The following is a 19,249-nucleotide window of genomic DNA, read 5'->3' on the forward strand; positions in this document are numbered from 1 at the left end:
TGAATACCGCCACCGTCTCTTGACAGATGAGACAAACAGCCTTTTCTTTGCATTGAACAAAAAAAAAATCGGTTAAATACCCTGCATTCTGAATCAATTTTTCTCTTACCTAACCTTTTCGCCATTATTCCGTTCTCTCTTTGACAGGGCCGGGCCTAGGATTTTTTTTCTGGAGGCCAAATAGGAAAAAAATTCGATAGCGTCTCTGGTATTGTTCAGAGGGCCGGGCCAAATGTGCTGACGGACCGTATCCGGCCCGCGGGCCGTAGTTTGGTGACCACTGTGTTAAATGTTCCGGTTGCCAAACCAAGAAGTGGGTCTGATGGTAACAGCTGATCTTTCCACCACCATGCTAGCGTGCCAGCCAGTACAGGTTTCTTTGGATTTGCCAAGAGTGAAGGAAATGTTTTGGTGTTAAATCTGGGTTCTATGTGTTGAGTTTTTACCAAAAATCAAATTTTATTTGTCACTGACCGAATACAACAGTTACATTCTCCTTACAGTGAAATCTTCTTCAAGATTAACCAACAATGCAGTTTAAATCAAGAAAAAGTAAAAGATAGAAAAGTAACAAATAATTAAAGAGCAGCTGTAAAATAACAATGGCAGGCTATATATTTGGGGTCCCGGTTAGTCGAGGTAATTTTCTGATACAGTGGGGCTTTATTTACTCAGCCACCAATTGTGCAAGTTCTCACTTAAAAAGATGTGGAGGGCCTGTAATGTCCATCATCAGGTACACTTCAACTATGACAGACAAAATGAGGAAAAAAAGCCCCAGAAAATCACATTGTAGGATTTTTAATGAATTTATTTGCAAATTATGGTGAAAATAAGTATTTGGTCACCTACAAACAAGCAAGATTTCTGCTCTCACAGACCTGTAACTTCTTCTTTAAGTTTCTCTGTCCTCCACAGCTCTTTACCTGTATTAATGGCACCTGTTTGAACTTGTTATCAGTATCTTTTACACCTGTCCACAACCTCAAACAGTCACACTCCAAACTCCACTATGGCCAAGACCAAAGAGCTGTCAAAAGACATCAGAAACAAAATTGTAGACTTGCACCAGGCTGGGAAGACTGAATCTGCAGTAGGTAATCATACTTGGTTTGAAGAAATCAACTGTGGGAGCAATTATTAGGAAATGGAAGTGATTTTCAAGCCCACTGATAATCTCCCTCGATCTGGGCTCCACGCAAGATCTCACCCATCGTGGGAGTCAAAATGATCACAAGAATTGGTGAGCAAAAATCCCAGCCCCATGGGGGACCTAGTGAATGACCTGCAGAGAGCTGGGGCCAAAGTAACAAAGCCTACTATCAGAAACACACTACGCCGCAAGGGACTCAAATCCTGCAGTGCCATTATTTGTTCCCTTTTCTTCTTTTACATGTCCAGATTTAAACTGAAGTTTGCTAAAGGCTTGAGAGCATTTGGATGATCCAGAAGAAGATTGGGAGAATGTCATATGGTCAGATGAAACCAAAATATAACGTTTTGGTAAAAACTCAACTCGTCGTGTTTGGAGGACAAAGAATGCTGAGTTGCATCCAAAGAACACCATACCTACTGTGAAGCATGGTGGTGGAAACATCATGCTTTGGGGCTGTTTTTCTGCAAAGGGACCAGGAGGACTGATCCGTGTAAAGCAGTGGTCACCAAACTACGGCCCGCGGGCCGGATACGGCCCGTCAGCACATTTGGCCCGGCCCTCTGAACAATACCAGAGACGCTATCGAATTTTTTTCCTATTTGGCCTCCAGAAAAAAAATCCTAGGCCCGGCCCTGTCAAAGAGAGAACGGAATAATGGCGAAAAGGTTAGGTAAGAGAAAAATTGATTCAGAATGCAGGGTATTTAACCTGCAGTGGACAAACGATTTTTTTTTTGTTCAATGCAAAGAAAAGGCTGTTTGTCTCATCTGTCAAGAGACGGTGGCGGTATTCAAAGAATACAATCTTCGCCGACACTATGAATCCCGTCACAAAGACAAGTACGATAGCTTGCAAGGCCAAATACGAGCAGACAAACTCTCAAAGCTAAAAAGTGGACTACTATCTCAGCAGAATACATTTGTACGCCAAGCTCAGCTGAACCAGGCATCCGTTCGGGCCAGCTTTCGGGTTGCTAAACTGATAGCAAGAAGCGGTAAGCCTTTCACTGACGGAGAGTTTGTTAAGAAATGTATGGATGCTGTCGCGGAGGAGGTGTGTCCCGAGAAGAAAGATGCATTTAATGCCGTAAGTCTGTCGGCGAGTACAATCACCAGACGCGTTGAAGAAATCGGGAGTAATGTATATGCCCAGCTGCAGCAGAAGACGAAAGAATTTGACTTTTTTTCATTAGCACTGGATGAGAGCACGGACGTGCAAGACACAGCGCAACTGCTCATTTTTATTCGTGGAGTTAGCGCAAACTTTGAGATATGCGAGGAGCTGGCAGCCCTCCAAAGTCTCAAAGGGACTACAACGGGAGAGGATATTTTTGACAAAGTGTGCCAAACCATGGAGAAGTTGGACCTGGACTGGTCAAAGCTAGCTAGCATCACGACTGACGGGGCTCCTAGCATGGTGGGCGAAACTCGCGGTCTAATAGGACGCATGAACCGGGAGTTGGAAAAAGGGGTCTCACCGCCCGCTACGAGTCCACTGCCTAATTCACCAGCAAGCACTGTGCTGCAAAGTGTTGAAGTGGGATTCTGTAATGAAGGTTGTGGTGTCGTGCATAAACTTCATCAGAGCAAAGGGACTTAAACACAGGCAGTTCCAAGAATTCCTGTCTGAACTGGAGTCTACGCACGGAGATGTGCTGTACTACACAGAGGTCCGATGGCTGAGCCGGGGCAGAGTTTTGAGGCGTTTTTACGAGCTGCTACCCGAAATTAACGCATTTCTTCATTTAAAAGACAAAACGGTCCCAGAGCTGATCGACCCAGAATGGAAATGGCACCTCGCATTTTTAACAGACGTGACAGAAATACTTAACAGCCTTAACTTGCAGCTACAAGGCGAGGGGAAACTCATTTGCGACATGTATTCACACATAAAAGCATTTGAGGTGAAATTAGCGCTGCTTTTGGAACAAGTGAAAAAGCGCAACTTCGTCCATCTTCCTGCTACCCAAAACCTGTCGACAGAGAACCCAGCGGTCCCGTTCCCAGCTGAAAAGTGCGTGGAAGCACTGGAAATGCTGAAGGCGGAGTTCGGTGTGCGATTCAGTGAACTACATGTTCATGCAAAAGAAATCCGTCTTTTTCAGAACCCCTTTGTTGCCGACATTGATGAAGCCCAGCCTTCATATCAGTTTGAGTTGGCTGAGTTACAGAACTGTGATGTTCTGAAAGACGCATTCAAGCCCAACAGTCTCATTGACTTCTATGCCGCCCTCCCAAACGACACATATCCAAACATCAAAAAACACGCAATGAAAATGTCCACAGTTTTTGGGCGGGACGTATATCTGCGAGAAAACCTTTTCTCGCATGAAACTGCTGAAAACCCCGATGAGATCAAGATTGACAGATGAACATTTGCATCAGTGCTTGAGACTGGCTGTAACTAGAATGGAACCTGATATTCAACTTCTCACCAGCCAGATGCAGGCCCACAGTTCACACTGATGAACATACATAGGTAAGCTCACTTTTCTGACTTGAATGAGTCATTCTGAGCATAAACAAATATAATCATAATAAAATCTACTGGGATAAAATCCATCTTTACAACCATACTGGTAGTGAAATGTATTGTGCTGTGTAGGTGCTGTATCACTTAGTTCAGTTTCTCAACCTGCTTCTTTTGTGGTTTTCACAGGGAAGTTGATGAGAGAGAGCTGCAAACAGCGGTGTCTACAAGCCTACTGGAACCTACAAAAGGATTATAAGGAAGGAACACAAGAACTTTAAGAGACTGCTCATATGTGTCAGAGAGATTCTGCTCTGACAACTGAGCTGAACTTTTATCTGTTAAGATTGTGCATGGCACGACAGAAAGTTAATGTTCCATGGCTTTTTTTTCTATGAAGAACTCAGAGAGGGTTATTTAGTTATTATTTATTTCATTAATAGTGTTATTATTTGTTTCCTGACTTTTTTTCTGTAAAGAACCTGGAAAGGGTTATTTGGTTATGTGTGGCTTTCTGGAAAACAATAAATTTTTTAAGCTCCCCTACGATCGTCACACTTTTTCTGTTACAAACTGACACCGGCCCCCCATCAGAGAAGGGAAAAGTTATGTGGCCCTCACAGGAAAAAGTTTGGGGACCCCTGGTGTAAAGGAAAGAAGGAATGGGGCCATGTATCGTGAGATTTTGAGTGAAAACCTCCTTCCATCAGCAAGGGCATTGAAGATGAAACGTGGCTGGGTCTTTCAGCATGACAATCATCCCAAACACACTGCCCGGGCAATGAAGGACTGGCTTCGTAAGAAGCATTTCAAGGTCCTGTAGTGGCCTAGCCAGTCTCCAGATCTCAACCCCATAGAAAATCTTTGGAGGGAGTTGAAAGTCCGTGTTGCCCAGCAACAGCCCCAAAACATCACTGCTCTAGAGGAGATCTGCATGGAGGAATGGGCCAAAATACCAGCAACAGTGTGTGAAAACCTTGTGAAGACTTACAGAAAACGTTTGACCTCTGTCATTGCCAACAAAGGGTATATAACAAAGTATTGAGATCAACTTTTGTTATTGACCAAATACTTATTTTCCACCATAATTCGCAAATAAATTCATAAATAAACCTACAATGTGATTTTCTGTATTTTTTTTCCTCATTTTGTCTGTTATAGTTGAAGTGTACCTATGATGAAAATTACAGGCCTCTCTCATCTTTTTAAGTGGGAGAACTTGCACAATTGGTGGTTGACTAAATACTTTTTTGCCCCACTGTATGTACATGTAGGTAGAGTTATTAAAGTGACTATGCATAGACAACAACAGAGAGTAGCAGCAGCGTAAAATAGGGGGAGGCATTGCAAATTGTCTGGGTAGCCATTTGATTAGCTGTTCAGGAGTCATGGCTTGGGTGAGCTGTAGACTTGGCGCTCCGGTACCTCTTGCCGTGCGGTAGCAGAGAGAATAGTCTATGACTAGGGTGGCTGGGGTCTTTGACAATTTTTAGGGCCTTACTCTGACACCACCTGGTATAGAGGTCCTGGATGGCAGGAAGCTTGGCCCTAGTGATGTACTGGACCGTACGCACTACCCTCTGTAGTGCCTTGCGGTCGGAGGCCGAGCAGCCGCCATACCAGGCAGTGATGCAACCCGTCAGGATGCTCTCGATGGTGCAGTTGGTTTTGTCATTCCCTCTTCATGACTGTCTTGGTGTGCTTCGAACATTTTAGTTTGTTGGTGATGTGGATACCAAGGAACTACAGTGTAGTATAATAGAGGGTGTTATGCAGTAAAGGTAATGTTGGGTAATGTATAAACTTATTTCTAAATGTTGTAAACTTTTTGTTTTGACTACATTGTCTCTTTTGTTTTCTGTTTTGAAGTTGCAACATTGTTTGATTTGCCCAGACATGCATACTATTCAAGAATGTCTAACCGTATGGCAAGGCCGGGATTTTATCTTGATTTGAACGGTGCGGCAACACTTGACTACCCACCATCTGGGATTCCATCAGCACACCTTCTGTTGCTGGGAAGACAACTCACTCTTATAACACTGTGTTGTTCAAATGTGTTAAACCTGTGTAACATCAGAAAACAAATCTAACTCCCTCTAACTGACAGTTAGTGAGTAACTTTGTGTGTGTGTGTGTGTGTGTGTGTGTGTGTGTGTGTGTGTGTTTGGTCCCCTAAAACAATGATTCAGAGTGTTTTGGCTGTGTGGACCAACAGCCGCTCACGACTGGCTGTACTTGAACCATGAGTCAACCTGCAACGCTATTTTAAAACGTTGCTGGAATTTTTTACCCTCATCTGAGAGTCAATGAAAAAATATATTTTCAAGGTGTCGAACAGCACTATTCTTCACAGTTAATCCTATATCAATCCAGAAATATAATTGAGGTAACACCTACAGTATAGGTTTGTTTTGCTTTCAGGTAGGGATGGGCTGTACTAGGCTGTTAACTCACATTCAATCCCATTCACTCCTTGAGGGATGATATAGTCTATTTTAGGTTGGACGATGGCATTAGGTTTAAACTTGATATTTTGGGCGTGGGTTGTGTGTGGTGTGGATATGGACTAGTTCTGTTTTCCATTGTGGTTGCTTTGAGGACAGATCCATCTGTTCTGCTGGTTGGGATGGGATCATTTTAACTGAGTCCGTGTCTTCCTCCCTCCCTCCCTCCCTCCCTCCCTCCCTCCCTCCCTCCCTCCCGCCGTTGGCCCATCCCAGAGAGGTTTTGCTCCACGGTCAAATTAAGCAGCCAAGTGGCATCGGGTGGTGGAGGAGGGAGGATGACAACATGCCGTTCAGGCCAAAAGCATTTATAGAACAACACACCCACTCACTGGAAGTCAGGGTAAGCCCACACACACTTGCTTGATGTGTACACACACACACACACACACACACACACACACACACACACACACACACACACACACACACACACACACACACACACACACACACATACACACCAGTACAAGTGCAGGCGGGCATGTAGCTCTTCCAGACCCTCCAAGGGAAATGGTGTCAGATAGTCCATATCTATGTGGATTGCTCTAACAGCATGAAGAGATTTGGGGATTTGGGGTAAGGTCTTTACTCAGTATCAGACTCATTGCTGAGGCCTCATTCATTCACCAGTTTCTTCATTCATCTAACCTCCCTTAGTTTTGGCTTTCCGTTTTGATTCATTATGCAGTTTCTCGTTCGGCTTTGAGCTGTCAACATATGTTTTAGTATTTGGTGATGTATAGTGTTTCTGGTAAAGGATAGCCTACTTCGCTGAAGGTGGAACACAACATGTGAGGTCCTTACAGAATAACTTAACTGTCTGACTACAGACTCTTCAAAGACTCCAGTAAATACATTCACCAACCCTCCAGTACCACTGACTTTGGCAGCAGCAATGCAAGTCAAGTGTGATCCTATGGAGTCACTAACACATCATTAGCATAGCATAGCATAGCATAGCATAGCATGACAGACTTCAAGTGGCCATCGCCATAGGAGTCGCTAACAGGTCCTTAGCATAACATAATAGACTTCCAGTGGCTTTGATGTTAGCATAACATTTCCATGGGAGTGAAAAGGCTAGTGCTGGAGCCGCTACTCGCTAACACAATACAAATCAAACCAAGCCGCTGACACTAACCCTGTGGAGTCACTATCACGCCATTAGCTTAGCATTAGCATGACGTACTTCCAAGTGGCTTGGATGTTAGCGTAACATTTCCATGGGCGAGAATTGTGAAAACACTGGTGTTGGAAGCTAGCCAGCAATAGCGGGTGTCATTCCAGCAGCAACAAGGCCTTTTAACACAGGGCTTTGTTCTTGGAAGTGTATCTTGTTTCAAGTGGCTGATTCTCTTACGCCAGGTCTCTTTCGTTTGGGGCTAATTCTTCTAAGGCTAGCTGTTATGACTGTTCTTGGCAGGTTGCTGCAGGGACCAGTGTGTAAGATGTATTAGGATGAGGGTTCGCTGTGCTCATAGGCCAGGGGATTAGGGAAACACCTGTGTCTGACATCACAAGGGGATCTTGATTTTCAATGGCCAACATATCATGAGGTGATTTTCCTCTATAGGTAAAGTGAAGATGGCAATATTTCATGAGGTGAATTGCTCCTATATTGACAAGTCGACGACATTTAGTGCTCAAAGTGCAACCATAGGCCTACTTCATTTAGCCTATGTGGATGGCTGACAAAATCTTATTTGACTGTCCATTTTTTTTTGGGGGTGAATTTTACCCCCTTTTCTCCCCAATTTCTTGGTATCAATTTCGTGGTATCCAATTGTTAGTAGTAATTGTTACTATCTTGTCTCATCGCTACAACTCCCGTACGGGCTCGGGAGAGACGAAGGTCGAAAGCCATGCGTCCTCTGAAACAGAACCCAACCAAGCCGCACTGCTTCTTAACACAGCGCGCATTCAACCCGGAAGCCAGCCGCACCAATGTGTCGGAGGAAACACTGCGCACCTGGCGACCCGGTCAGCGTGCATTGCTCCCGGCCCGCCACAGGAGTCGCTAGTGCGCGATGAGACAAGGATATCCCTACCGGCCACAAACCCTCCCTAACCCGGACGATGCTAGGCCAATTGTGCGTCGCCCCACGGACCTCCCGGTCGCGGCCGGCTGCGACAGAGCCTGGGCGCGAATCCAGAATCTCTGGTGGCACAGTTAGCACTGTAATGCAGTGCCCTAGACCACTGCGCCACCCGGGAGGCCCCGATTGTCAATTTTTTGACAATAGCTGTTTTTGTTAGCAATATTTGCCCTGATTTTGAGTGAACGCCAGATGTAAACATGTTTGACATGCTTTATGATTATGAAGTATATGGAAACTCTATGAACTTAAACAAATTGTGTGTTTTTGTAGTAGAGGTTTAGCTGAGATCAATGAAGCCAAATGGCCAATGGTATAGGTTTGTGACTTAACCTCAATGTCCTCAGGATTATAACATATTAGAACTGTGAAAGGCTATGTTCAGTAGCAGTTAGCCTTGATTTCGCCTACCTCCTCATGCCTTTTGCACACAATGTATATAGACTCTCTTTTTTCTACTGTGGTATGTGTAACTCTGTGTTGTCTGTTCACACTGCTATGCTTTATCTTGGCCAGGTCGCAGTTGCAAATGGGAACTTGTTCTCAACTAGGCTACCTGGTTAAATAAAGGTGAAATAAAAAAAATATATATATTTTTTTAACAGTCACGTTTCAAACGTATGTTTGTTGCTTGCTAGTTTGTGACTTCAAATAGCCATTTCACCAGATATCCTACTGTATATTGGCACAACACTTCCTCTGTATAGATATCCATCATAAAGGTCCAACCCAATTCAACCCTCCTGACTGACCTCTCTTATGGGAATTTTCCAGACTCCTTGAAATCTTTCCCATGTTTCCCTATGTTAGATTAAAGCAGGAGATGATATCAGCATCATTTACATTACCGACCCTTCGGGTCTGGAACAGAACGGCCGGTTTCTATACGTCATCTCTCATATGGGGCGGCAGGGTAGCCTAGTGGTTAGAGTGTTGGACTAGTAACCGGAAGGTTGCAAGTTCAAACCCCTGAGCTGACAAGGTACAAATCTGTCGCTCTGCCCTTGAACAGGCAGTTAACCCACTGTTCCTAGGCCGTCATTAAAAATAAGAATTTGTTCTTAACTGACTTGCCTAGTTAAATAAAGGTAAAATAAATTAATATATAAATATAGTTACTGGAAGGAACAAAGCGCCTCAGACAAAGCCCCATCCACTTGAATGGGAATGGCTGTTGTAATTGTAACTCGTGGCTGGGGCAGGAAGTGCAGAGGTTCAATGGGTGGAGAAGGTGAATGAGATCACCATGATGTTCACCCGCTATTACACCTTGACAGATATATGTTCGTGTCATTGACCTTTGAAGCCCAGGGGTTGTTGCCTTGGCATGCCGTGTGTCGGGTCCACGGTGTTAACCATGCGCTTCCTCTCTCATTACAGGTGTATCTCATCAATGTCACATACTCTGACAACACCTCCCACATAATCTACAGGAGATACAGCAAATTCTTTGACCTTCAGGTAATGTTGACTCTCTCCTTATTCTCTATTATTCATTAAAAACTGCACTACTATTCTCCACACATGGTTGAGTCAATGAATCAATGTGAGTTTTAGTAATTAGTCTGGGAGTGGGGGACGGTCTGTATCTCTTGTAGCCTCAGAGATGCAGTAGTACTACAACACACACAGACGCATGCGTGCACACACACACACACACACACACACACACACACACACACACACATCTCTGCCTTGGCCCCGAAACGTCAAGGAGCTGCCAGACTGTTTTATAGTACAAGAGAAATCCACATGGAAGTCAATTTAATGTACTGTAGCATGTTTTATAGCGGAATGCCGAGGGACTCTCAGGTGATGTGTGTGTGTGTGTGTGTGTGTGTGTGTGTGTACATACACTCTCTACACCTCTGCTCTTTGCAAGCTGATAGGCAGAGTAGCAGCATAGGTCTTGGGATCTCCCGGTCATTCCTGGTCATAGAGAAAGACTTGGGTTGATCTCAATAGCCTTAGTGTGCAGCCTGACAGGAAATGATGTTTCAATCAGGGGAGGAAGGTTCCTACCCTCAAAGGTCCCATTGATAACCAGTGGGTGCAACGGAAAATAGCCTCCCCATTGGAAGTGATTACTCCCAATGTGTAATAAAGAAAAGGTAGAACAATAAACAAGGTTGACTGAGGAAGTTTGTATCTTGATTCCTCTGCTGAAATGTAGACTATGAGGAGATATAGGTGAGCACACACACGCATACACACACCCCGCATGCACACGCACGCACGTACGCATGCACGTCCGCACACACACACACACATACACGCACGCACGCACACACACACACATACACGCACACGCACGCACACACACACACACACACACACACACACACACACACACACACCCCACACACACACACACACCCCACACACGCACACACACGCACACAGCATTCACACACGTACGTACGCACGCACACGCACGCACACACACACACACACACACACCCCATACACACACACACACACCCCATACACCACATACACACACACACCCCACACACGCACACACACGCACACAGCATTCACACACGTACGCACGCACACACACGCACGCACACACACACACACACACACGCACACAGCATTCACACACGCACACACGCACACACACACACACACACACACACACACACACACACACACACACACACACACACACACACACACACACAAGGGGTTCAAATTGCTGCTTGGGAGTTAATGGCCTCTAATGGGTTGTGGATGGTTTCACACAGAACCACTCAGTCACCAACAGAAAGATTGATTTTGTTAGCTTTTCTGATTGAGAAGGGCAGAGGTCCTCAGACTAGGTGGAGAGTCCAAACGTCCCCTAGACTAAGGCTATAGTTTATTGTGTTGTCAAAGAAAGCAGCATTCACAACCAAATGCATTTATTTATTCAACCTTTATATATGCAGGTTTGTCTCACTGATATACAGTGTTTTGCAAGAGAGACCTTGATATCGGCTAATAATGACTCTCTTTCAGTCTAGCACATCTGGCTATGCAACTGTTAATATAGCTGGCTTTGAGCATCTCTTAATGTCGTTGATAGACACAAGAGTAGGTCAAGTTGCTCCTAACCACTCGTCCAGGGTCAGATGTTTCTTTAAATCCTCCTGAAGTTTAGGTGTTTGGGATAGGATACTCTGATCCTAGATCTGTGGTTAATTAAGGGCACAACTTCTACCTCAAAGCTGAGACACACGGCTGTAGTCAGAGAGACTACCATTGGCAACAACCATGGGTCTTCTCTCAATACTCTCACACAGGGGGATGTGGTTAACTATTAACTAAGCCCTTATGCCAGGAGAAAGGATATACACTGGAAACATCTGTCTTTCATCTCTCCGTCTCTTTCATCTGTCTGTTCCATCCCTCTTTTTCACCCTGTTGTTTCTAGACAGACCTGGAGCCTCTCTTGTTTAGTAAACATGTATCTGGTCCAAAGAGAGCAGCATTTGCAAACCCTGAATGGGCAACACCTCTCTATATCCACAGGCAGGAGCTGCTCTACTCTTACTCTCTTACTCACAACAGCTGACGTCATGGTTTTAGAGGGCGGGAGCTAGTTGACTTTGGCTCAGGTGGTTACCGTGTGGTGTGGAGAAGGCCAGCGGTGCGGGTTCAGTACCAGCTCGGGCCACATGCACGGACTGTGTGCTCCCTGTAAGCTGCTTTGGATGAATGCGTCCACCAAAATGACCAACTACTGGGAGGGTGGAGAGTTCCAAGCCGTGTAGGTCGACAGAAGCACCAGAAGTAGCTAGCACTCTGTACACGTGTGGAATATCCCATGACCTTTGACCCTCTGACCTCTCTTGAAGGTAAAGGGTTTGGTGTATTGGTGACACAGGACCAGAGTGTAGCATAAATAAAGATATTTGGCCTCGGTTGAATGGGTAAGGTAATACAACCCTTAATTGCATTTAGAGTACATTGTAATGTGTTTTCTAACTCAGTGAGTTTATGAATGCATTAAGGCACTGGTAACAGGATATATATTAGTGCTAGTGGGTTCCCACTGTAGTCTTTGTGTGCGTGTGCTTGTGTGTGCGTGTGTGTGTGTGTGTGTGTCGCCAATGCAGAGAAGAAGCTATTAACTGGTAATAGAGAGACCATTCATTTCAAATGATACTAGAATCTCACAACAGGGAACCATCTCCTACTTATTATTTCCCCCCAATTTCTCAGCTTCAATGAAAGGGTTGGTCATTTTTGACAGGGCAGAGGAGAGTAGTCTCTCTCTCTCTAATTCTCTCACCTCTCCCCTCTCTCCTCTCTCATCTCTTCTCTCTGTCTTTCTTTCTCTTTATTTATCTCTCTCGCTCTCTCTCTCTATCTCTCACGCTTTCTCTCGCTCTCTTGCTTTCTTTCTCTTTAATTTATCGCGCTCTCTCTCTCTCTCTCTCTCTCTCTCTTATTGGCATGTAAACATATGTTTACATTGCCAAAGAAAATGAAATAGATAATAAACAAAAGTAAAATAAACAATAAAAAATTAATAGTAAACATTACACTCACAAAAGTTCCAAAGGAATAAAGACGTTTCAAATGTCAAATTGTGTCTATATGCAGTGTTGCAAGTACAAAAGGGAAAATAAATCAACTTAAATATGGGTTGTATTTACAATGGTGTTTGTTCTTCACTGTTTGCCCTTTTCTTGTGGAAATAGGTCACAAATATTGCTGTTGTGATGCACAGTGTGGTATTTCACCCAATAGATATGGGAGTTTATCAAAATTGGATAAAAAAAAAATCTTTGCGGGTCTGTGTAATTTGATGGAAACATGTGTCTCTAATATGGTCATACATTGGGCAGGAGGTTAGGAAGTGCAGCTCAGTTTCCACCTCATTTTGTGGGCAGTGTGCACATAGTCTGTCTTCTCTTGAGAGCCATGTCTGCCTACGGCGGCCTTTCTCAATAGCAAGGCTATGGTCACGGAGTCTGTACATAGTCAAAGCTTTCCTTAATTTTGGGTCAGTCATAGTGGTCAGATATTCTGCCACTACGCACTCCATGTTTAGGGCCAAATAACATTCTAGTTTGCTCTGTTTTTTTTGTTAATTCTTTCCAATGTGACAACTAATTATCTTTTTGTTTTCTCATGATTTGGTTGGGTCTAATTGTGTTGCTGTCCTGGGGCTCTGTGGGGTGTGTTTGTGTTTGTGAACAAAGCCGCTTCATTTTAAGTGGTTGTAGAATTTAACAGCTCTTTACTGGATTTTGAAAATGAGCATGTATCGGCCTAATTCTGCTCTGCATGCATTATTTGGTGTTTACGTTGCACACACAGGATATTTTTGCAGAGTTCAGCATGCAGTCTCAATTTGGTGTTTTTCCCATTTAGTGAATTCTTTGTTGGTGAGTGGACCCCTGACCTCACAACCATAAAGGGCAATAGGTTCTGTAACTGTATCAAGTATTTTTTGCCAGATCCTAATTGGTATGTTGAAATGTATGTTCCTTTTGATGGCATAGAATGCCCTTCTTGCCTTGTCTCTCAGATCGTTCACATATTTGTGGAAGTTACCCCTCTCTCTCTCTCTCTCTCTCTCTCTCTCTCTCTCTCTCTCTCTCTCTCTCTCTCTCTTTATTTATTTCTCTCTCTATCTCCTTCTTTGTCTGTCTTTTCTCTAACATTCCTTTTCAGTAGTTCAGTTTGGGTTATGTGAGTCCAGAATTGAAAGATAGATTTTTCTCTCACTTCACCTGAGAAGTGGACAGGCCCCTCCCTATCTAACAACAGGGCACGGGATGGAAAGAGAGGGATGAGATTGGATGGAAAGAGAGGGATGAGATTGGATGGAAAGAGAGGGATGAGATTGGATGGAAAGAGAGGGATGAGATTAGGTGGAAAGAAAGAAAGAAAGAAAGAAAGAGGGACTGTTGTGGGGTGAGTGAATGAAACGACACAATCAGTTCCAAGAGGAAGAAAATACTTTTTTTCCATAAAAAACACACTCACTTCTGCACTTCATACTTACCTCAGCTTGACTTGATATATTTAGAGTAAAACACTTCTAACTACTTAACATGTAGTGTAAATATGGAAATTGTTCCTTCCATTGCTCTCAAACTCATTTCTGTACCTTCCCACATCCTGTTGATTCCAGTTATGACCAGTTAGTCAACTACTCTGTTTCCAGGCGTCTGAAAGGAAACCAGTTGGAACAGGAACTAAGTTTGCCCATGGGCACTGGGAAGACCAAATACATTGATGGGAGCTTCTATTGCCTCTTATACCAGCTTTATAGTAATAGTGACACCGAAAACCCCTTTAATCCGACATATATCTTCAACATATCAAAACTCGCAAGTTTTAGTTTAGGTTGTGATTAGTACGTGGAGTTTTTCCCAGTTAGGACAAAGTCCCTTCCCTAATGATGAGTAGCCCCTGTCATTTGAGGAACCTCTGAGGCATCTGTGAATGGGCCTGTGTCCTTCAGTCTGGCACAAGGCTGGTATTTTATAAAAACCCTTCTGAAGGAGGGAACTAACAGACTGACTGATGTTTTTATGAGTCTCTCCTCCGTTCTGTATTCCTCTCCACATCCCCTCTTTCCTCTGTTCGCAAGTCTCTCTGACTGACCATGGCTTCTGACAGAATCTTTAGGTTTCGGGATGTTAATGCTAGGACTGAAGTTTGACAAATCTTTCTCAGTTGAATATTTGAGATTGTGCATTGATAAAAAAAAAAACATATGGATATTCACATATTTTTCCTTGCATTCCACTTATGTCGTCAAATTCCACTTGCATAGTTGATATAGTTTATGCCCTTTGAAAAACATTCACAAAAGCCTACTGTGTAGCCAGGACCGAGGCAGCCCATATTCAATTCAACTCCGCTCAGTAAATTATACAGTATCCATCTGCCAGAGCTTTCAAAACGAAGGTCGCCCAAAAGTAGAATCCCTTACCCTCGGACCGAGGACTGTTTGATTGAATCACATCTAGACCGCACAGCATTATTGATACGCCATCTCCAAGGATGGAACGGCGGAATGGCTTCAGCGCCCTCAGCTCCCTCGCTCCTCTCGGCCCTCTCGTCCTCGTGGGTGTCACACCCTGACCATAGTTTGCTTTGTATGTTTCTATGTTTTGGTTGGTCAGGGTGTGAGCTGAGTGGGCATTCTATGTTACATGTCTAGTTTGTCTAGTTCTATGTTTGGCCTGATATGGTTCTCAATCAGAGGCAGGTGTTAGTCATTGTCTCTGATTGGGAACCATATTCAGGTAGCCTGTTTGGTGTTGGGTTTTGTGGGTGATTGTTCCTGTCTCTGTGTTTGCACCAGATAGGACGGTTTGGGGTTTTCACGTTTCTTGTTTTTGTATTCAGTTGTTCATGTGTACATTTACGTATTAAAAGAACCATGGACACTTACCACGCCGCATATTGGTCGTCCGATCCTTTTCGCCTCTCCTCTTCGGAAGAAGAGGAGGAAATCCCTTACACTGGGTGTTCTTTGGATGTTCTGTACTGTGCTGCTGCGCTAGGCAAGGCTAGGCTGGGCTATAAGGCTTCCCATTGTCTGGGGGTCAGGAATAAAGGACTACTTTATGAGCCCAGAGTGGAGAAAGAGGGAGAGAGAGAGAGAGAGAGAGAGAGAGCGAGATGGAGAGGGATCAAATCGAATTGTATTTGTCACCTGCTTCGTAAACAACGGGTGTAGGCTGACAGGGAAATGCTTACATACCGGTCCTTTTCCAACAATGCAGAGTTAAAGATTTAAAAAAAGAAAGAACAATGGAAATAGAAATAGTGACACTAAAATCACTGTAAATAACGAATAACAATAACGAGTAAAAAATAACAAATCAAATCCAATTTTAGTGGTCACATACACATGGGTAGCAGATGTTAATGCGAGTCTAGTGAAATGCTGGTGCTTCTAGTTCCAACAGTGCAGTCGTATCTAACAAGCCTTCTAACAATTCCCCAACAACTACCTAATACACACAAATCTAAAGTGATGGAATAAGAATATGTACATATAAATATATAAACATGACTATATACAGGGAGTACCAGTACCGAGTCAATGTGCAGGGGTACGGGGTAATTGAGGTAGCTTTATGTACACTACCTGTCAAAAGTTTTAGAACACCTGCTCATTCCAGGGTTTTTCTTTATTTTTACTATTCTCTACATTGTATAATAATAGGGAAGACATCAAAACTATGAAATAACACATATGGAATCATGTAGTTACCAAAAAAGTGCTAAACGAATCAAAATCTATTTTATATTTGAGATTCTTCAAATAGCCACCCTTTGTCTTGATGACAGCTTTGCACACTCTTGGCATAAGTATAAAATATATTTAGATTTGTTTAACACTTTTTTGGTTACTACATGATTCCATATGTGTTATTTCATAGTTTTTATGTCTTCACTATTATACAGGTAGTGTGGGTAGCTATTTGATTAGCTATTTAGCCGTCTTGTTTAGTCTTTTGGCTTGGGGGTAGGAGCTGTCGTGCCTCCTTCACAACTGTGTGGGTGTGTACGGACCATGATGGATCCTTAGCGATGTGGGACACAGAGGAAACTTGAAGCTCTCGACTCGCTCCACTACAGCCCCATCGATTTGGATGGAGGCGTTGCTCGGCCCTCCGTTTCCCGTAGTCCACGATCAGCTCCTTTTGTCTTGCTGACGTTGAGGAGAGGTTGTTGTCCTGGCACCACGCTGCCAGGTGTCTGCCCTCCTCCCTCCTCCCTGTAGACTGCCTCATTGGCGTCGTGTCGTCAGCAAACTTAAGGATGGTGTTGGAGTGAGAGAGACCCAGATTGGAGTGTTTTTCACCGGCGGGAAAGGGGAAGACAACTACACGTCAGCCACAGGCGCTGTTCTTGTGCTTCGTGCTTTGCGCCGCTGGCGTACAATCGGGCACTTCACAGGACAGAACGGCACGGGTCTTCACTCAGGTCGGGATGGAGGGGGGAAATACAGTGCCTTGCGAAAGTATTCGGCCCCCTTGAACTTTGCAACCTTTTGCCACATTTCAGGCTTCAAACTTGTTTGTGAAATGTGGCAAAAGGTCGCAAAGTTCAAGGGGGCCGAACACTTTCGCAAGGCACTGTATGTAGCTGTTTCCCACAGCCTTGGCACAAGGGCTTAGGAGAGAGAGCTAAATTTAGGATGAATAAACGGAGTTCAGTCCGTTTGTGGGACGTTTCATCGTGGCCCAAAGCTCACACTGCGGCTAAGCTGAGGGAGAGAGAGAGGTAGAGGGGGCGCTGGAGGGAAAGAAAGAGAGAGGAGAGAGAGACCCACCCAGCCTTCGTTGTTTAGGTTAGCAGCACTAGTGTTTCACTACTCTGTGGGTGTGTGGAGGAGAAGGAGATTTCTGTGTGACTGCTTTGTGTTCTCTGTGAAGAGGTTGAGAGCCCCTTGTCAAGGATTGGAAGTCATTGTGTGTGTGCGTGCGTGTGCGTGTGTGTGTGTACATACGTGTGTGCACACACAAAACAGCAGTAGTTGGAGTCATTCAATCCAGAAATGTGATATTAACAAATGGAGTATCCCCTTTGACAGTTTTGACAGTTACATTTTCAGCAGCTCCCAATTAAGAAGTGCTAGGAATAAGAGTGTGTGTGTGTGTGTGTGTGTGTGTGTGTGTGTGTGTGTGCGTGCGTGTGTGGCAGAGAGAATCCTTGCCTGTTTGCCTGTTTCTATCTTTATACGCTATAGGTGTGTGTGTGTGTGTGTGTGTGCGTGTGCGTGCGTGTGTGGCAGAGAGAATCCTTGCCTGTTTGCCTGTTTCTATCTTTATACGCTATAGGTGTGTGTGTGTGTGTGTGTGTGTGTGTGTGTGTGTGTGTGTGTGTGTGTAACACATACAGTATGTACACCACTGTGTGTGCCTGCCTGTCAGTTTCACACTCCAGTCTCTCATTGCCCTCCAACACTCTTTTGATCGAGTCATATATTTCAAATTCCTTGCACCGGTCCAACAGCTCTTTCCTGTTTACTTCTCCAATCTAACCACCTGTTATTAGAAGATATATGCCTGCTGAAAGACTTGGTCTGTATCTGCCTGGCTATCTCTCTCTCTGTCTGTCTCTTTCTCTGTCTCTTTCTCTCTGTTTCTCTCTCTCCCTATCTCTGTCTCTCTCTTCCTCCCTCTTTTTCCCTTCTTCTCCCTCTCTCCCTCTGTCGCTCTCCCTTTTTTTCTCTTTCTCTCTCTTTCTTCTTTCTCTACTCTTTCTCTCTCTCTCTGTCTCTCTCTCCCTCCCTCTTCTCCCTTCTTCTCTCTGTCTGTCTGTCTGTCTCTCTCTCTCTCTCTCTCTCCCTCCCTCTTTCCCCCTTCTTCTCTCACTCCCTCTCTGTCAATCTCCCTTCTCTCACTCCCTCTCTGTCACTCTCGTTCTCCCTCTCTCTCTCTCTCTCTCTCTCTCTCTCTCTCTCTCTCTCTCTCTCTCTCTATATATATATATATATATATATATATATATATATATATATATATAATTACAGGCCTCCATAAAAACACTTGAAAGGTTTTTGCCTTAAACATCAATAGCTAGTGCTATGGCTTGCAGAGTGAAGACTGTCAAGGTTTCACAGAAATGTCCTTTGGGATTTGATAAATAATACTATTTTTATTGGAGGAAGGTACGTCCCTTTGTCCGAGAACACATTGTGTATACGGTTTTTAGTTTGCAGGGTCGGTCGCAGTGGATAGACATTACACAGAGTTGAAGGTTGGTTGGAGAAATTGTACTGTTGTGGCAGTGACCTCTGAGTATAGTATGAGATAGCAGGGTCACATTTACAGCTACAGCTCAGAGAATGTGGCTTACAGGAAATGGAATACATACCCATACATTAATAGGGTTTGTCCTGATCAGGACAAAGGTTCAGGACCATACCCATATAGGCTACAGGTACAATACTCTAGAGAAGCGATCATGAACTAGATTCAGCCACGGGCCGATTTTGTCTTGAGCAGATAGTCGGGGGGGGGGGGGGGCCTGAACATAATTACAAATCA

At 44.1% G+C, this 19,249-nt stretch overlaps 1 protein-coding gene across 3 annotated transcripts in view; it reads left to right on the top strand.

Annotated features, from left to right (window-relative positions):
• Positions 1-19,249, top strand: part of LOC115103693 (SH3 and PX domain-containing protein 2A-like) — a 141,654-nt gene that overhangs the window by 9,030 nt on the left and 113,375 nt on the right. For 2 of the 3 annotated variants that reach the window (XM_029624562.2, XM_029624565.2), the window contains exon 2: positions 9,612-9,692. In XM_029624562.2, the coding sequence (XP_029480422.1) occupies positions 9,612-9,692 (81 nt within the window). Of the gene's footprint in view, positions 1-6,348; positions 6,476-9,611; positions 9,693-19,249 lie in introns of all 3 variants that reach the window. The other variant, XM_029624563.2, reaches the window with a different exon arrangement.

The sequence above is a fragment of the Oncorhynchus nerka genome, linkage group LG21 (genome assembly GCF_034236695.1).
Source record: "Oncorhynchus nerka isolate Pitt River linkage group LG21, Oner_Uvic_2.0, whole genome shotgun sequence".
Taxonomy (NCBI): Eukaryota; Metazoa; Chordata; class Actinopteri; order Salmoniformes; family Salmonidae; genus Oncorhynchus; species Oncorhynchus nerka.